The sequence below is a fragment of the Artemia franciscana genome, chromosome 3 (genome assembly GCF_032884065.1).
Source record: "Artemia franciscana chromosome 3, ASM3288406v1, whole genome shotgun sequence".
NCBI classification, from domain to species: domain Eukaryota; kingdom Metazoa; phylum Arthropoda; class Branchiopoda; order Anostraca; family Artemiidae; genus Artemia; species Artemia franciscana.
This window is the reverse complement of record NC_088865.1, coordinates 35,260,768-35,279,213: the sequence shown is the minus strand read 5'-3', so window position 1 is coordinate 35,279,213 and position 18,446 is coordinate 35,260,768. Positions and strand designations below refer to the sequence as shown.

The window sequence follows — 18,446 nt, the reverse complement described above, 5'->3', positions numbered from 1 at the left end:
TTAGAATTAAAGATTTATTCTTCAGCAGACCTTACATACAACAATTACATTATAAATATTAAAGTTAAATTAAACATTTTTTCTCTTAGAATAATCCAGTGTTTAAAATTGTCAAATCTGGTTGACCATAACCTCCATAACCTAAGTTCGAATACGAATTGTATCCACCAAGACCACCATATCCTCCATATCCTCCGTATCCTCCGTATCCACCGTAACCAGGCGTCAAGGCGGATCCTAAGCCTCCAAGAAGACCACCTGGAATGAAATCACTTTGGTTTTAATTTTGGATCAAACATGTAAAAGTTGCGGTCCCTGGGTGATTAACTTTAACTAAAACATCCGGAATTGTCCTGAATTAAAGAAAGACTGTTTTGAATTTTTTTTTTTGTCAGGGAATGACACCTTATGCGACAATTTAATCTTAACATGTTGATGGTATCTTCTGCCCCGAATATGACCACATTGATGTGATTGAAGTCTGAATAACCCTCCTTGTTGCATCTGACAATGCAGAAGGTATAGCTAAATGCTAATTAAAAGTGTTTTAGTGGCTTTCTTTCGAAACACTTAAACTGAAAATTACGTCGTTTAATTCAAATAAAATTAAATGAGTCCTATATTTCTAAAGGCAATATCATTAAAAATATTTAAGTTTCTACTACATTTCTCTAATGTTAGAGAGTTACTTACAACAGTAATAAACTAAATACAAGCCATACGGTACATCCGAACTTAAAACTACCAGAAATTACCATCAATGAACGATCTACCCGAAAACGAACAGAAATTAAAATGCATAATCAAGTCAAACTTTAAACGAACAAACTGTCATATCTGTAAAATCTCTAAAGACCAGAGCGTCAGTTTTAATTTAGTGAAAACAATTTTGGCTTAAACCTATGGGTTTCCTATTTTTCATAGCAACAACAAACAACAAAATAGTGGGTTAGTCAAGGTCTAAAACTAAGAGTTACGGTTGAAAAGAATAAGGCCTTCCCTCTTTTTTCAAACCCTCTTTAGGTCTTGAGAGTCATTAAATAAAAAAAAAACTAGTTTTTAACTGAAAGTAAGGAGCGAAATTAAAACTTAAAACGAACAGAAATTACTCCGTGTATGAAAGGGGCTGTTCCCTTCTCAACACCCCGCTCTTCACGCTAAAGTTTGACTCTTACTCTTAATTCTACTTTATTAAATAGTAAAAAAACTTTAGCGTAAAGAGCGGGGTGCGGAGAGGGGAACAGCCCCTTTCATACACGGAGTAATTTCTGTTCGTTTTAAGATTTTATGTCGCTCCTTACTTTCAGTTAAAAACTAGTCTTTTTTATTTAATTTCTGAACGTTTTTGAATTAATGCATGTTTGATCTTGGCTCTCCTCGTATAAATTATTAAAATGAAATGTGCATATTAATTATTTTTTTTGGCTAGATGGCTTTCTTTTAGTTTTGATCAGACGATTTTGAGAAATAAGGGGTGGGAGAGGAAGCCTAGTTGCCCTCCAATTTTTTGGTTACTTTAAAAGGCAACTATAACTTTTTATTTTAACGAACGTTTTTATCAGTAAAAGATATACATAACTTAAGAATTAACTGACGTAACCAACTTCTATATTCTTATATTTTTATTATGTATAATGAGGGGGTTTGTCCCCTCGTTAATACCTCGCTCGTTACATTAAAGCTTAAGTTTTGTCCCAATTCTTTAAGAACGACCCCTGAATCAGAAAGGCCGTAAAATAAATAGTTGAAATTACTAAAAATACTTTTGCGTAAAGAGCGAGGTATTTAGGAGGAGAAAAACCCCTCATATGCGTAATAATCTCTGTTCGTTTTAGGTTTTAATGCTGCTCCTTACTTTCAGTTAAAAAAACTTTTTCATGTTTATTTTTTCATTGTTTTTTATAGCAATGCAAGAAAATCCTGCGATCCCTTCATTGAATTTCTCTTCCCAATGACATATTCCTCCAAAGAAAGATCCTCCCACTTAGCCCTCCACCCCCCAACCAAACCCCCCAAAATCCCCCTGAAAACGTCTGTGCACCTCCGAATAACCATTACTGCATGTAAACACTGGTCAAAGTTTTTAACTTGCAGTCCCTCCACCAGGGACTGTGGGGGAGTATGTCATCCTCAAAGACATAGTTATTATAGTTTTTGACTATGCTGAACAAAATGGATATCTCAAAATTTGGTCCGTTGACTTTGGGAAAAAATGAGCGTGGGAGGGGGCCTAGGTGCCCCCCAATTTTGGGCCACTTAAAATGGGCACTAGAACTTTTCATGTCTGTTAGATTGAGCCCTCTTGCGATATTATAGGACCACAATGTCGATACGATGACCCCTGTAAAAAAAAAAAAAAATTTAGTATCAAAAATCCCTTTTTTAGATTTACGTTTGCTATTGAGCCGGGTCGCTCCTTGCTACAGTTCGTTACCACGAACTGTTTGATCTTATGTATACATAATATATATGTCTAACAGTGTGGTTTAGCTTGACAAAATATCAACAACAATAAAATAAAATCATGATAATAATCAAGAATACAGGAAAGAAAAACACATTTCTTAGAATAGTTACATTTACGACTTTCAGTTTGATGTTACGAATTTAGAAGGAATTTTTTCAAACTTTTCCTTTTGATTCTAGTTTATTCTAGCCTACAGAAAATTTTAACTAGATGTAACTTTTAAACTCGACATTGATTTTTTTGGAATCAATCTTATTTAATTGGTTTAAGCAATCTTTTGGATTGAGTAAACAATAGATGGTCTAATTATTGATCTTCTATAAATTTGAAAGGAATATTTCTTAAAAGGAAGAAATTAAGTATGAAAATTTAGTGGAGGTTAGAGTAAAGAAACTGAATTAATTGTCTGAAATAGTATGTTGTTAGTTCTTGGAATTCTCAATAACTTTTTATTTTGCAATGTTATGATGATCAAAGAGAAATTGTTTCAAATACATTTTTAACGTTTTAGCATTTGGAGATTATACAGGGGACGGAGCGTAGCTCCATATTTATTTTTGATAATTTCTGTTCGTTTCTAGTTTAAGTTTATCTTGATTATTTATTTTTTGGGGTTTTAGGATTCATCAAATCATCAATAGTAGCATTTCTTATCTTTGCATTGGATATTGTTATTATTTTTTTTTCTTTCTATTTGGCATTATTTACTCGTTCGTAGTAATTTCTCTCGATGTTGAGTTTGATTTAGTTCTTTAGAACAATTTATGCTAGTTTTAAGTTTAAATCATTATACCATTTTACCTCAGCTTTTTTTAGTTTTGATAGGGTTCTCAACTAATCTTCGGAAATATTTTCGGACGGTATTTTAATTTAATTTCTGGTGTGTTTTAATTGATATGGTTTACTGACTGTATTAGATATGAACTATATTTTTTAACAAACTTGACAAATCAACAACTAATAATCTGAAGAAAATCATTAAAGTAGATTAAAAGTAGCAATTAATGGTGGTAAATTCTACCACTTTTAACGTTGTGTCTAGTTAATATTAAACAAGAAAAAACAAGTTTTTTAAGTGAAAGTAAAAAGCAACATTAAAATTCATGAGAAACAGAAAATTTTCCGTATATGAAGGGTTGACTCCTACTCAATTCCCTGCTCTTAACGCTAAAGCTTTCGACACTTTTAAAATAGCTTCCTATTCTAATTAAACAGCCCATGTTTCACTAGCTGTTCTTGAAACTCGGGCAGTCAAACTTTAGTGTAAAGATCAAGGTATTAAGGAGAGGACAACCCTTCATGTACAGAATCTGTTTATTTTGATTTTTAATGTAACTCCTTACTTTCAGTTGAAAAAACTTTTTTTTTCTATTTAATTTCCAGCTTCTTTTTAAATAATACAGGTAAACCTGACTCATCCACCATGAAATATACACCCTCCCCAACAGGAAGCCTCCATAATTTCATCCAATTTAGCCCCCCCATAAAATTCCCTTTAGACAGTTCCATCCTTGCTGAAAATCCCCCCTATCCCAAAAATTTCTTGAATATGATTCACCCAGAAAAATTCTCCTTAGTGACTTTCAGTTGAAAAAGACTTTAATCTCTAATCGGTTCCTCGATCACTACAGAAATGCCCTCTTTGGTGAAAATTCTTCCCGTTGATCAAAACACGTGGAAAATATCCTCCAGATATTTCCCTCGGAACATCTCCATATGCAACCCCCTCCCTCCAAAAAAAGTGTCTTTGCTTCTTAATAACAAATACTTGCGTATAACAGATACGCAAACGATGGGCAAATTTCATAACTAACAGTACTCTTCCCACTAACTGTGGGGAGTCATTTTAGCCCTTATCACATATTTATTTTATCTTTAAATTATACTGAAGAAAATGGCTCTTTAAAATTTTTGATCAGATAATTTAGGGAAAAACAGGCATGGAAGGGGAACCTGTTGCCCTTCAATCTTTATGTTCACTTAAAACGGACACTGGAACTTTTAATTTCCGTTCAAATACAACCTCTTCGGATCTTTAAGGACCATTATTCCAATACGACCACCCCTAGGGAAACAAAATAACAAAAAATCAAATAAAGACGCATTTGTGATGTGTCTCCTGGCAAAAATGGTAAAATTTCACGTTTTTGTATATAGGAGCCTGAAACTTCTGCAGTAGGACTCTCTGGTACGCTGAATCTGATGATGTGATTTTCATTCAGATTACTTGGATTTTAGGGGATATTTTTCCCCTATAGCAAAACTCTGGCAAATGTTCTCAGGTTCGCAACTTTTAATGGTTGTCACTAAACTAATTGGATTTCTTATTTTTGGAATCAGCATAATAAGTTGATTCTTTTGATGTATCTATTGATATCAAAATTTTATTTTTTAGACTTTCTGCTACTATTGACCCGTGTCGTTTCTTCCTTACAGTTCGTCACCACGAACTGTTTGGTAAACGTATTTACTGTATCTAGACATGTGCCATATTTTTTCTGTATTGAAAGCCATACATTTTTCTACAGCGGAACAAAAGGAAAAAAGACAAACTCAGTATGGTAAAACTCTTATAAATTGTATCTAACAACAAGAGCTAAGAGCTCATATGGCACTTGTGACGAGGCGAGAAGAGCTAAGAGCCAAGAGATCATATGGTATGAGCTCTAACAAAATTCTATGAATCAATAGATTGATTTAAAAAGGAAAATAAGAGACTTAATGCCGGTCAAGATTTAAAATAAGAGCTCTGATTCACAAAGTCCTTCTAAATATCAAAATTCATTAAGATCCGATCACCCACTCGTAAGTTATAAATACCTAATTTTTTCTAATTTTTCCTCTCCCTTTTGCCCCCCAGATGGTCGAATCAGGGAAAACGACTTTATCAAGTCAAATTGTGCAGCTACCAGACACGCCTACCAATTTTCATCGCCCTAGCACGTCCAGAAGCACCGAACTCGCCAAATCACTGAACCCCTCCCCCCAACTCCCCCAAAGAGAGCGAATCCAGTACAATTCTGTCAATCACGTATCAAGGACATTTGTTTATTCTATTCACCAAGCTTCATCCCGATTCCTACACTCCAAGTGTTTTTCCAAGATTTCCCCCTCCAAATCCCCACAATGTCAAAAGATCTGGTCGGGATTTGAAATAAGAGCTCTGAGACATGAATTCCTTCTAAAAAATCAAATTTCATTACGATCCGATCATCTATTCGTAAGTTATAAATACTCCAATTTTCATGTTTTCCAAGAATTCCGGTTCCCCTCTCCAACTCCCCCGAATGTCACAGGATCTGGTCGGAATTTGAAATTAGAACTTTAAAACACAAGATCCTTCTAAATATCAAATTTCATTAAGCTCTGGTCACCCTTTCGTAAGTTACAAATACCTCAATTTCAAAATTACCCCCCCCCCCCAATTACACCAAAGAGAGCAGATCCGGTCCAGTTATGTAAGTCACGTATCTTAGACAGGTTTCTATTCTTCCCATCCAGTTTCATCCTGATCTCACCGCTTTAAGTATTTTCTAAGATTTCCGGTCCCCCCCCAAATGCCCCCCCCCAATTACGCTTGATCCGGTTGAGATTTAAAATAAGATATCGGAGTTACGAGGTCCTTCTAAATATGAAGTTTCATGAAGATCCGATCATTCCTTCGTAAGTTAAAAATACGTCATTTTTCTTATTTTTCAGAATTACCCCCCCCCCCCCGCAATTGAGCGGATCCGTTCCAATTATGTAAATCACGTATGCAAGACTTTTGCTTATTTTTCCAACCAAGTTTCATCCCAATCTCTCCAATCTAAGCGTTTCCCATCATTTTAGGTTTCCCCACCCCAAACTTCCCCCAATGTCACCAGATCCGGTCAGGATTTAAAATAAGAGCTTTGAGACACGATATCCTTCTAAAAATCAAATTTCATGGAGATCCAATTACCCGTTCGTAAGTTAAAAATACCTCATTTTTTCTAATTTTTCAGAATTGACACCCCCCCAACTACCCCAAAGAGAGCGGATCCGTTCTAGGTATGTCAATCATGTATCTAGGACTCGTGTTTTTTTCCACCAAGTTTCATCCCGATCCCTCCACTCTAAGTGTTTTCCAATTTTTAGGTTTCTCCCTCCCAACTCCCCCCCCCCCCCCAATGTCACCAGATCGGGTTTAAAATAAGAGCTCTGAGCCACGATATCCTTCTAAATATCAAATTTCATTGAGATCCGATCACCCGTTCGTAAGTTAAAAATACCTCATTTTTTTCAGAAATACCCCCCCCCCCCAACTACCCAAAAGAGAACGGATCCGTTCCGTTTATGTCAATCATCTATCTAGGACTTGTGTTTATTTTTCCCACCATGTTTCATCCCGATCCCTCCACTCTAAGTGTTTTCCAAGTTTTAGGTTTTCCCCTCCAAACTCCCCGCCCTATCACCAGATCCAGTCGGGATTTAAAAAGAGAGCTCTAAGACACGATATCCTTCTAAACATGAAATTTCATTGAGATCCGATCACCCGTTCGTAAGTTGAAAATAACTCATTTTTCTAATTTTTAAGAATTACTCCCCCCCCCAACTGCCCCAAAGAGAGCAAATAAGTTCCGATTATGTCAATCATGTATCTGGGACTTGTGCTTATTTTTCCCATCAAGTTTCATCCCGATCCCTCCACTCTAAGTGTTTTCCAAGATTTTAGGTTTCCCCCCTCCAACTCCCCCCAATGTCATCAGACCCAGTCGGGATTTAAAATAAGAGCTCTGAGACACAATATCATTCCAAACATCAAATTTCATTAAGATCCAATCACCCGCTCATAAGTTAAAAATACTTCATTTTTTCTATTTTTCCGAATTAACCGGCCCCCACTCCCCCCCCCCCCAGATGGTCAAATCGGGAAAACGACTATTTCTAATTTAATCTGGTCCGGTCCCTGATACGCTTGCCAAATTTCATCGTCCTAGCTTACCTGGAAGTGCCTAAAGTAGCAAAACCGGGACCGACAGACAGACCGACAGAATTGGCGACTGCTATATGTCACTTGGTTAATACCAAGTGCCATAAAAACCATTACGAGAAATGTGTCTTACAACTCCTGTTATCAAACAGTTCGTGGTAACGAACTGTAGTAAGGAGCGACCCGGCTCAATAGTAACCAAAACTCTAAAGCATAGAATTTTGATACCAATAGTCACATCAAAAGAATTGCATTTTAATGCTGATTTTAAATATATAAGTTTCATTAAGTTTAATTTTACCCATCAAAAGTTACGAGCCTGAGAAAATCTGCCCTATTTTAGGTAATAGGGTGAAACACCCCCTAAAAGATTCATCAGATTCAGTGTATCAGAGAACCCTATTGTACAAGTTCTAAGATCCTATCTGCAAAAATGTGGAATTTTGGATTTTTTGCCAGAAGACAAATCACGGATGCGTGTTTATTTGTTTGTTTGTTTTTTTGTTTTTGTTTTTTTCCAGGGGTGATCATATCGTCCCAGTGGTCCTAGAATTTTGTGAGAGGGCTCATTCAAACGGAAATGAAAAGTTCCAGTGCCCTTTTTAAGTAACCAAAAAAATTTAGGGCACCTAGGCCCCCTCCCACGCTCATTGTTTTCCTAAAGTAGTCGGATCAAAATTCTGAGATAGCCATTTTATTCAGCATAGTCGAAAAACCTTATAACTATGTCTTTGGGGACGACTTACTCACCCACAGTCCCCTTGGGAGGGGTTGCAAGTTGCAAATTTTGACAGTGTTTACATATATTAATGGTTATTGGGAAATGTAGAGACGTTTTCAGGGGGATTTTTTGGTTAGGAGGGGGGGGGGGGTTGAGAAGAGGGGGCTATGTGGGGGAAATTTTCTAAGGAGGAATTTGTCATGGGGGAAGAAGATTTCAAAAAAGGGTGCGCAGCATTTTCTAGCATAATTTAAAAAAACAATGAGAAAATAAATATGAAAAAGTTTTTTTTTCAACTGGAAGTATGGAGTAGCATTAAAACTTAAAACGAATAGAAAATATTACGCATATAAGGGGTTCACCTCCTCCTAATACCTCACTCTTTATGCTAAAAGATTTCTAGTTATTTCAACTATTTATTCTACGGCCTTTGTGATTCAGGGGCCAAATTTAAGCTTTAATGCAAAGAGTTATTGACGAGGTATTGACGAGTGGGCGAACCTTTTCATATACGTAATAAAAACATACGAACATAGAAGTTTGTTACGTAAGCTAATTCGTAAGGTACGTATATCTTTTACTAATGAAAGCGTTTGTAAAAACTAAAAGCTCTAGTTGCCTTGACCCAACCCACCGTGAATTAGTATGAGAGGGTGGACTCTAGTTCAGCATTGTGGAGTGATATGCATGAGAGGAAAATTTTCATGCAAGTCAACTCGTAGTCAACCTGCGATTGTTCCCCAGCGAGAACCTCCAACCGGTACGACTCTAGTTCGGCATTGTGAAGGGACACGTTTGCACGGAGCATAAATGGGAGACAGTAACAACGGCCATCAAAGGGGTAAAATTAACCTTGACTGGGCTGGACAATCTGTCTTGGCTTTTTTCTACAATTGGCCATGACTTCCACTTTTCCCACAACTATTCCCTTTTTTTTTAAATTCAAAAATCAACGGATCTCGGCCATGAGATCCGTACCCAGAAGTACCCAGAAAATTGGAGAGCAGCTGGGCCTCCTTCCCCTCCTTTTTTCGCAAAATCATTCGATCAAACCTTTGGGAAAGCCATTTAGCCAAATAAATAAATATACAAATTTCGCTTTAATTATTCATCTGCGGAGAGCCGAAATCAAAACATGGATTAACTAAAAAACGTTCGGAAATTAAATAAAAAAAAACAAGTTTTTTTAACTGAAAGTAAGGAGCGACATTAACTTAAAACGAACAGAAATTACCCCGTATATGAAAGGGGCTGCTCCTTCTTCAACGCCCTGTTCTTTACGCCAGAGTTTTTACTGTTTTAAAAAGTAGAGTTGAGAGAGAGAGTCAAACTTTAGTGCAAAGAGCAAGGCGTTGAAGAAGGAGCAGCCCCTTTCATATACGGGGTAATTTCTGTTCGTTTTAAGTTTTAATGTCGCTCCTTACCTTCAGTTAAAAAAAACTTGTTTTTTTTTATTTTTGTGGAAAGTATCTCATGGATTTTATAAGTAACTTTAGATCGACTGTTCGGAAGGTTTCCTAACATTAATTTATTAAAATGTCAACTCGTAAGTCTTAATAATTGAACTTTGGTGAATAAAAACTCGACATTTAAACTTGGAAGTTTCAATATTTGAACTAGGATTCTGCTATAGGATGTGCTCAAGGGAGTTGTTTGCACTGAAATGAAAATTAACATAACTTTAAAACAAAACATAGAAGTACATATGCCAAAAAGTTTTGGAAAATCATTAAAGAGTTTCTCCCTTCCTCAAAACCATCGTGATAAGCAATCGGCTCGGCCATTTTTTGACTTGGTTACAAAATAAAAATTTGTGTACATGACCTAAAGCCTAATCGACTTTGTATTGACTAAGAATTCAATTAAAAAGACTATTCTTGAAAGGCTATTCAACCGGGGTTTAACGCAGAGTTGTAACATTTGACTTCATATCGGCCCACAAAAATTACTGGAAACAGTAGATCTATTTTTCTCAAAATGTGTTGTCTCTAAGACTTTTGTGAATATACTAACAATTTATTGAAAATTTTCATCAAATCTCCTCTATGTTATCATTGTTACATCTATGATTCCAAGTTATCTATGAAATCATTACTACACCAATGGTAATTTTCTAAGCTGTAGACTAGGGGAATATACTATAAAGGACATACTTCACATTCACTACTTCAGTGTTGTTGTGGATGAAGTAGATGACGTAAACAAAATGTCCATGTTTAAAAAGGCAAAGCTTTTATTTTATATTTATTTAACTTCTAGCTTTCGGAGAGGAATCAAAGGACATGCGAATTGGACTTTATGTAGCAATGTTGGCTCGTTTGTACTAATAACCTGTACTAATAAGATGCAAAACTTATTAGCAAAAGCCTTTTTTTTTCTTTTTTTTACAAAGAAAGAAAAAGCCAAGTTCCAAGCACCCAACAAGGTCCCAATCAAAATTTTAAAATACTGTTTTGCTTTTTCTCCAGAGATAGCGCATCGAAACAGTGGCCGTAGAATTGTCGATGGTATCCCCCTCTAAAGAAAATCATAAGCTCTATTGCAATTTTCACGAGCCGAAAATGATCATAGGGTAAATATAACCTCTTCCGCAATATTACTCATCCTCAGGGCCTGCTAGAGCCGAATTACAGTCCCCAGGGTAAGGACCCAGAGTTGTGATGGACTGCTCATCTTATTTAGAAGAGATCACAAATAAGTCGTCTAAAAAGGTAGGCTTGTTTAAATTATTGAGTTCAGAACCTTAAAATTAGTTTAACCAATAATGTTTTGGGTTCTTTGAAAGACATTTCGGAGAAACGACCCAAGCTTATGGAAATGAATAATTTCAAATTAAATAAAAATTACCAGTGATTTGCACTGGTAAGCAAGGTAAAAATCTTACATGCTGTTGGAATTTTGATCAGACACAAATGTTATCCGAAACAGTTGTAGTATCCAAAGGGTTTTCTAATTTATGCAAATGAGCAAATTACTCAGACGCTGTATTCCTCGTCCTAGGGCTTAATAACAAAGTTCGGGAGAAGTGTGAATATATTGAATCAATTACAGATTAAACATGAGGGAAAGTGTGGTCTTGTACGACTACATAACATAAGGAAGTATATCGTATATCAGAGTATTTCATATGGAAGGAGCTTTTGTCGCATGAAGAGAAAATAACTGAATTTTAAATATAAAAAGAGCTAAAATTAGATTTAAAGCATTAAAAACTTTTAAACAAGTTATTAATAACTATAAAAATAATAATATGCATCTTGTGCTAGTGAAGTGGATGCTTTAATTCATTCAATAAACAATGTTTTTACTATTGAAAGTAGATATCGACATTAAAACTAAAAACAAACAGAAGTTATTTTGTATATAACGGACGTTGCCCCTTCCTCATATCTCTGCTCTTTACACTATTGTCTTATAGTGCTTCAAAAATACGAATATCCAAATTTAAAGGGCATTGCGTTTGGACAGCCGTTCTTAAGGAATTGAATGAGAAGTAAAACTTTAGCGTAAACAGATGGGAATAGAGGAGAGGGTAGCTCCCCCTACTTTTATTTTAAAAATCTTGTTTTTTTATCTGATATTTGGCCGCGGCTGCGCTTAATAGAATACTCGATGTTACTCTAAATATGAAAAAGGCTAATGTCCCCTCAGAAACTGACCTTTAAATCAAAAAGTAACACAGCAAGGCTTCGAGATAAGAGCTTACTTATTTCGTTTTAAAACCACAGTATAATTCTCCAAAATAAAATCAGAGAGAAAATCATCAAATCATCAGAATTTTCAGAATTTGAGATCAGACATCAGAATTCTCCAGACATTCATCAATTCAGAAAATCATCAAGACATCAGACATCAGTATTTTAAGATCAGAAAATCATCAAATCAAAAATCATCAGAACTTTCATCGAAGTCATAATAGAAATAAGACATTTCACATTTTGTTGATATTCGCTTTAGGCCTTTTGCCTGTGTTGAACATTAATGTATAGTTTCGATTAAGACCGCAGCCCATTCTGGGAATCTTTAAATCCTTTTTCTAAATTTAGGCTAAACTTGCAAGTGCCGATCTCAATGATGAACAATTTTCAAATAAACACATTTTTTATATTTTGAATCATCATGAATAATAAATATGTTTCGTTATTGCATTCACCGTAATCCAAATATTGTTTTTTAGAGATTCAGTTTATTTGGATAAGTGTCACTCTTTACTTACAGCTTGTTTCGTAGAGAGTTGTTTAATCCAAAGCTTATTAAATCCGAAGAAGGCTGCTATTCGCTCTTTCGACCCCAGTTTTTTACAGTCAAGTTTAATGTGCGTAACACTATGATTTAAAAACGATGACCATACATTAAAATATATACGATGAGGGGGAGGGGGCTCTGAGTTATCAAATTAATCATAGAGTTCTCATTTTCATGGTTGTAACAGAGACATTTCGCTGGTCTTCAAAACCCCCTCCCCGTCAGGAAAACTTCCCGGCGGGACCCATGCCGCCCTCCCCACCTTTCCATCTTTTATGTCAGTGAGCATAGAAATAAAATATTTCATGTTTCACAAAAAAGAGCATAATAATAGGGTCACTGTTACAATATTACAGAGGTAGTCTTAAATATCTTTGGAAATAAAGAGGGATTAGAGCTAAATTTTTACTGCCACCAAACCCTGTCTTATATCTTATCTGATAGGCCCAGGGAGAGTTATGAAATCTGGGTATAAAAACACACTTTTTGGCGCAAGCATACTTTCCCCACTTACACAAAAGTACACCAGCCCCCCTCCATAATGGCTTATGTTGAATTAGACTGTGCAAAAAACAGTTTGATCAAGTAAATCAACGTAAGCAAATGAAGCTTTAGAATAAAAGGCTATATGAATCGTTTCTTTTGAATGACGGTGTGTGTGTCTTTCAGGGATTAAAGAAAAAAACTAGTTTTTTTTAACTGAAAATAAGGAGCGACATTAAAACTTAAAACGAACAGAAATTACTCCGTATATGAAATGGGTTTTTCCCTCCGCAATCCCTCGCTTTTTACGCTAAAGTTTTTAATTGTTTTAAAAATTAGAATTGTGGCAAAGAGTCAAACTTTAGCGTAAAGAGCGAGGGATTGCGGAGGGGAAACCCCATTTCATATACGGAGTAATTTCTGTTCGTTTTAAGTTTTAATGTCGCTCCTTACTTTCAGTTAAAAAAAACTAGTTTTTTTATTCAATTTCAGAACGTTTTTGAACTAATGCAAGTTTGATTTTGGCTCTCCAAACATAAATTATTAAAATTAAATTTGCATACTAATTATTTTTTTTGGCTAAATGGCTTTCTCTTAATTTTGATCAGATGATTTTGAGAAATAAGGGGAGGGGAAGGAGGTGTAGTGGCCCTCCAACTTTTTGGTTACTTAAAAATGTAACTAGAACTTTTAATTTTTGACGAAAGTTTTTATTAGTAAAGAATGTACGTAACTTAAGAATTAACTTACGTAACAAACTTTTATATTCTTATATTTTTATTATGTATGTGAGGGGGTTTGTCCCCTCGTTAATACCTCGCTCTTTATACTAAATCTTAAGTTTTGTCCCTATTCTTTAAGAATGACCCCTGAATCAGAAAGGCAGTAGAATAAGTAGTTCAAATTAATACAAATACTTTAGCATAAAGAGCGATGCATTTATCTCCACCTAAATACCTCGCTCTTTATGCTAAAGTATTTTTAGAACCCCTCATATGTTTAATAATCTCTGTTCGTTTTAAGTTTTAATGCTACTCCTTACTTTCAATTGAAAAAACTTTTTCATGTTTATTTTGTCATTGTTTTTTTTTATAGTAATGCTAGAAAATCCTGCGCCATTTTCATTGAGTTTCTCTTCCCCCATGACATATTCCTCCAAGAAAAGATCCTCCCACATAGCGCCGTCCCCTCAACCCAACCCCCCAAACCAAAAGAATCCCCCTGAAAACGTCTGTACACTTCCGAATAACCATTACTGTATGCAAACACTGGTTACAGTAAAGTTTGTAAATTGCAGCCCCTCCCCCAGTGACTGTGGGAGAGTAATTCATCCTCAAAGACATAGCTATTATGGTTTTTGACTATGCAGAACAAAATGGCTATCTCAAAATTTTGATCCGTTGACTTTGGGAAAAAAAGAGCGTGGGAAGGGGCCTAGGTGTCCTCCAATTTTTTTGGTCACTTAAAAAGGGCACTAGAACTTTTCATTTTCATTAGAATGAGCCCTCCTGTGACATTCTAGGACCACTTGGTCGATAAGATGACCCCTGGGAAAAAGAAAAGAAAAAAAAATAAATAAACACGCACCCGTGATCTGTCTTAGAAGCTTAAAACTTTTTCTATAGGGTTCTCTGATACGCTGAATGCGATGGTTTGATTTTCGTTAAGATTCTATGGTTTTTAAGGGGTGTTTTCCCCTATTTTCCAAAATAAGGTAAATTTTCTGAGCTCGTAACTTTTGATGACAAAGATTAAATTTGATGAAACTTATATATTTAAAATCAGCATGAAAATCCAATTATTTTGATGTATCTTTTAGCATCAAAATTCTGATTTTTAGAGTTTCGTTTACTATTGAGCCGGGTGACTCCTTACTACAGTTCGTTACCACGAACTGGTTGAACATACAAAACAACATGGCGTTACTATTTCTGAGGATCCAGGGTTTGATACGATCACCCTTAGGGAGAGAACACATGCATTCGTGATCTTTCTTTTAGGAAAAATGGGTAAATTGAAGGTAATTATATATATGAGCTTGAAACGTCGTAAACGGAGTTCTTTAATATGCTGGATTTGATGGTAAGATTTTTATCAGCATAATTAACTCTTTTGGGGGTGTTCAACTCCAAAGACGGACAAATTTTTCTCGGGTTCACAACTTCTGGTGGGCGTGATGGAGGCTAATACTAACCAAAGCACTAAAATACGAAGGTTCGATAACAATATGTACATAAACAAAAAATAGTATTTTATTTTGATTCTGAATGTATAAAAGTTATCAAGTTTAAAGTTACTCATCAAAAACTACGAGTCTCGGAACATTTGACTGATTTTTGAAAAAGGGGAAAACAACTCTAAAGTGCAAGTGGTCTCTAGGAAAATTCCGCCATCAAATTCAGCTTATCAGGAAACCCTGACGTAGAAATTCCAAGCTTCTATCTATAAAAAGAGAGAGTTTTTTTCTGTTTTAAGGTTAACGATCACGAATATGTGTTTATTATTTATTATTTCGAGTGTTTACCGTGTCAAACACGAAAATCAGTGGAGGGTTTATTCAAACAAAAATTAAAGTTCATGTGCCCTTTTAAGTAGCGAAAAATATTGTGCCATTGTGAAGTTATACTTCCCTCCATTTAGTAGCAGAAAATTTCAGAATTATAAAAAAAACAATATATTTAGCTTTTAAGTCCCAGAAGCAGGAATCCGAGCGGTGGTACATTCATTATTAAGAAGTCACGCAGTCTATACAAACTAAATGGTTAATGTAAAAATTATTTATATCTTCATTTAACTAAGTTGATTCAATTAATGTTTGACAACATTATATGCAAAGCTTGAAAAAAAGCACCAATATAGCCTTTAGTAAAAATAATAAAAAGAAACAATGAAGAGGTGGTAACTAAAGGATACCATATCTACTTACCACCTAGGTGTCGACCTAATCTCACATTTTCACTCGCTGATATACGCTGTACAGGAACAGCATAGCAAACTAAAAATAAAAGGGAAAATATATGAGACCTAAGATATATAATCAATTTAATTAAAAGAAAATTGCATAAGCTACAAGCTGTAGTTTACTTGTCTATGTCATTACAAAAGAGAAAAAACAAATAAATAGAAATACAGAACACATAAGCCTAGAAAGATTTGATCTTTCTTTTCTTGCTTGCCAGTCATAAACTATTATCAAGATCTAATCCCAAGGAATAGTAAAACAAAATTATTTTACTCTGTTGAATCCTAATTTTCAAGTCATGCTAACTAGATATTATACAAATTGAGTTTTGGAAAATATATAATGTGCTAAAAAATAAGTTAGATTAAACTATGCAGTTTGGCTGACTTTTGGAAGTATAATATTTTAATTATCAGCCTCAAAAATATAGTTCCAAATTGCTTCTGGACCTTACAGGTCACTTTTTATTATTTTCAGTAAATTTTCGAAGGAAATATACCTGCTATAATTAATAGAACTAAGAAAGATACACTTGTGTTCATTTTTGCTACTGAATGCTTTCATCGTACTCAACTTGTTTTTATTATATTTTCATATGTAATGCAATAGCTGGAGAAAAACATTTTGAAACGTGGTGCAATAGATGGAAAAACAAAGAATTAAGCAATAGCATTCAAGTCATGTAAGACTTTAATTACCATTCTTAGAGTGTTGGTTCTTAAAAGAAATGCGTATAGTATAGGGTTTTTCCAATTTTTCATCCATACATTCCACATTTTCAACTACACTTTTTGCATTTCTTTGATGCTTGTTAAAGAAAATTAAATAAAAAAAACAAGTTTTTTGAAATGAAAGTAAGGAGTGACATTAAAACTTAAAACGAACAGAAATTACTCCTTATATGAAAGGGGCTTTTCCTCCTCGACACCCCGCTCTTTACGCTAAAATTTTTTATTGTTTTAAAAAGTAGAGTTGCGAGAAAGAGTCAAACTTTAGCGCAAGGAACGGGGTGTCGAGGAGGAAAAGCCCCTTTCATATAAGGAGTAATTTCTGTTCGTTTTAAGTTTTAATGTCGCTCCTTACTTTCATTTCAAAAAACTTGTTTTTTTTATTTAATTTCTGAAAGTTTTTGAATTAATGCATGTCTGATTTTGGCTCTCCGTATATAAATTATTAAAATGAAATTTGCTATTAATTCTTTTTTTTGGCTAAACGGCTTTCTCTTAGTTTTGATCAGACGATTTTGAGAAATAAGGGATGGGGAAGGGGGCCTAGTTGCCCTCCAATTTTTTCGGTTACTTATAAAGACAACTAGAACTTTTAATTTTTAACGAACGTCTTTATTAGTAAAAAATATACGTAACTTAAGAATTAACTTACGTAACAAACTTTTATATTCTTATATTTTTGATTATATATATGAGGGAGTTTGTCCCCTCGTTAATACCTCGCTCTTCACACTAAATCTTAAGTTTTGTCCCAATTCTTTAAGAATGACCCCTGAATCAGAAAGGCCGTAGAATAAATGGTTGAAATTACTAAAAATAATTTAGCATAAAGAGCGAAGTATTTATCTCCTTCTAAATACCTCGCTCTTTATGCTAAAGTATTTTTAGAACCCCGCATATGCGTAATAATCTCTGTTCGTTTTAAGTTTTAATGCTTCTCCTTACTTTCAGTTGAAAAAACTTTTTTATGTTTATATTTTCATTGTTTTTTTTTAATAGTAATGCTAGAAAATCCTGCGCCCTTTTCATTGAATTTCTCTTCCCCCATGAAATATTCCTCCAAGGAAAGATCCTCCCATATAGTCTTCTCCTCTCCCACACCCAAACAAAAAATCCCCCTGAAAACGTCGGTACACTTCCCAATAACCCTCCTCCAGCCCCTCCTCCAGGGACTGTGGGGGGAAAGTCATCCCCAAAGACATAGTTATTGTGCTTTTCAACTATGCGGAACAAAATGGCTATCTCAAAATTTTGATCCGTTGACTTTGGGAAAAAATGAGCGTGGGAGGGGGCCTAGGTGCCCTCCATTTTTTTCGGTCACTTAAAAAGGGCACTAGAACTTTTCATTTCCGCTATAATGAGCCCTCTTGCAACATTCTAGGTCCGCTTGGTCGATACGATGACCCTTGGGGAAAAGAAAAAAAACAAAAAAAACAAACAAATAAACACGCACCCGTGATTAGTCTTCTGGCAAAAAATACGAAATCCCACATTTTTGTAGATTGGACCTTGAAATTTTTTCTATAGGGTTCTCTGATACGCTGAATGCGATGGTTTGAGTTACGATTTCGTTACGATCCTATGACTTTTAAGGGGTGTTTCTCCCTATTTTCCAAAATAAGGCAAATTTTCTCAGGCTCGTAACTTTTGATGACAAGGACTAAATTTGATAAAACTTATATATTTGAAATCAGCATACATATCTGATTCTTTTGATATATCTTTTAGCATCGAAATTCTGCTTTTTAGAGTTTCGTTTACTATTGAGCCGGGTCGCTCCTTACTACAGTTCGTTACCACGAACTGTTTGATTTGTCAAATTTATTGTCGCTCTCTTGCAAAATGATTAAATTTTCGTTTTGATGAAATGCTTCAAACTTCATCAT

General features: G+C 35.0%; 1 protein-coding gene across 1 annotated transcript; it reads right to left on the bottom strand.

The window, feature by feature from the left end:
- LOC136025217 (neuropeptide-like protein 30) lies at positions 1-16,453 on the bottom strand. Its single transcript, XM_065701035.1, has 3 exons — positions 16,332-16,453; positions 15,797-15,865; positions 1-258 (listed from the first exon to the last, which is right to left on the bottom strand). The coding sequence occupies exons 1-3, from the start codon at positions 16,372-16,374 to the stop codon at positions 86-88; spliced, it is 285 nt and encodes a 94-aa protein (XP_065557107.1). The 5' UTR covers positions 16,375-16,453; the 3' UTR covers positions 1-85.
- Positions 16,454-18,446: the final 1,993 nt, after the last annotated feature.

Bases quoted from the DNA above. Each gene is read 5' to 3' on its own strand.
- LOC136025217 (XM_065701035.1), bottom strand. From the start codon at position 16,374: ATGAACACAAGTGTATCTTTCTTAGTTCTATTAATTATAGCAG. The intron at 15,866-16,331 runs GTATATTTCCTT...TTTTATTTTTAG, and splicing joins AGTTCTATTAATTATAGCAG to TTTGCTATGCTGTTCCTGTA. The intron at 259-15,796 runs GTAAGTAGATAT...ATTTCATTCCAG, and splicing joins ATTAGGTCGACACCTAGGTG to GTGGTCTTCTTGGAGGCTTA.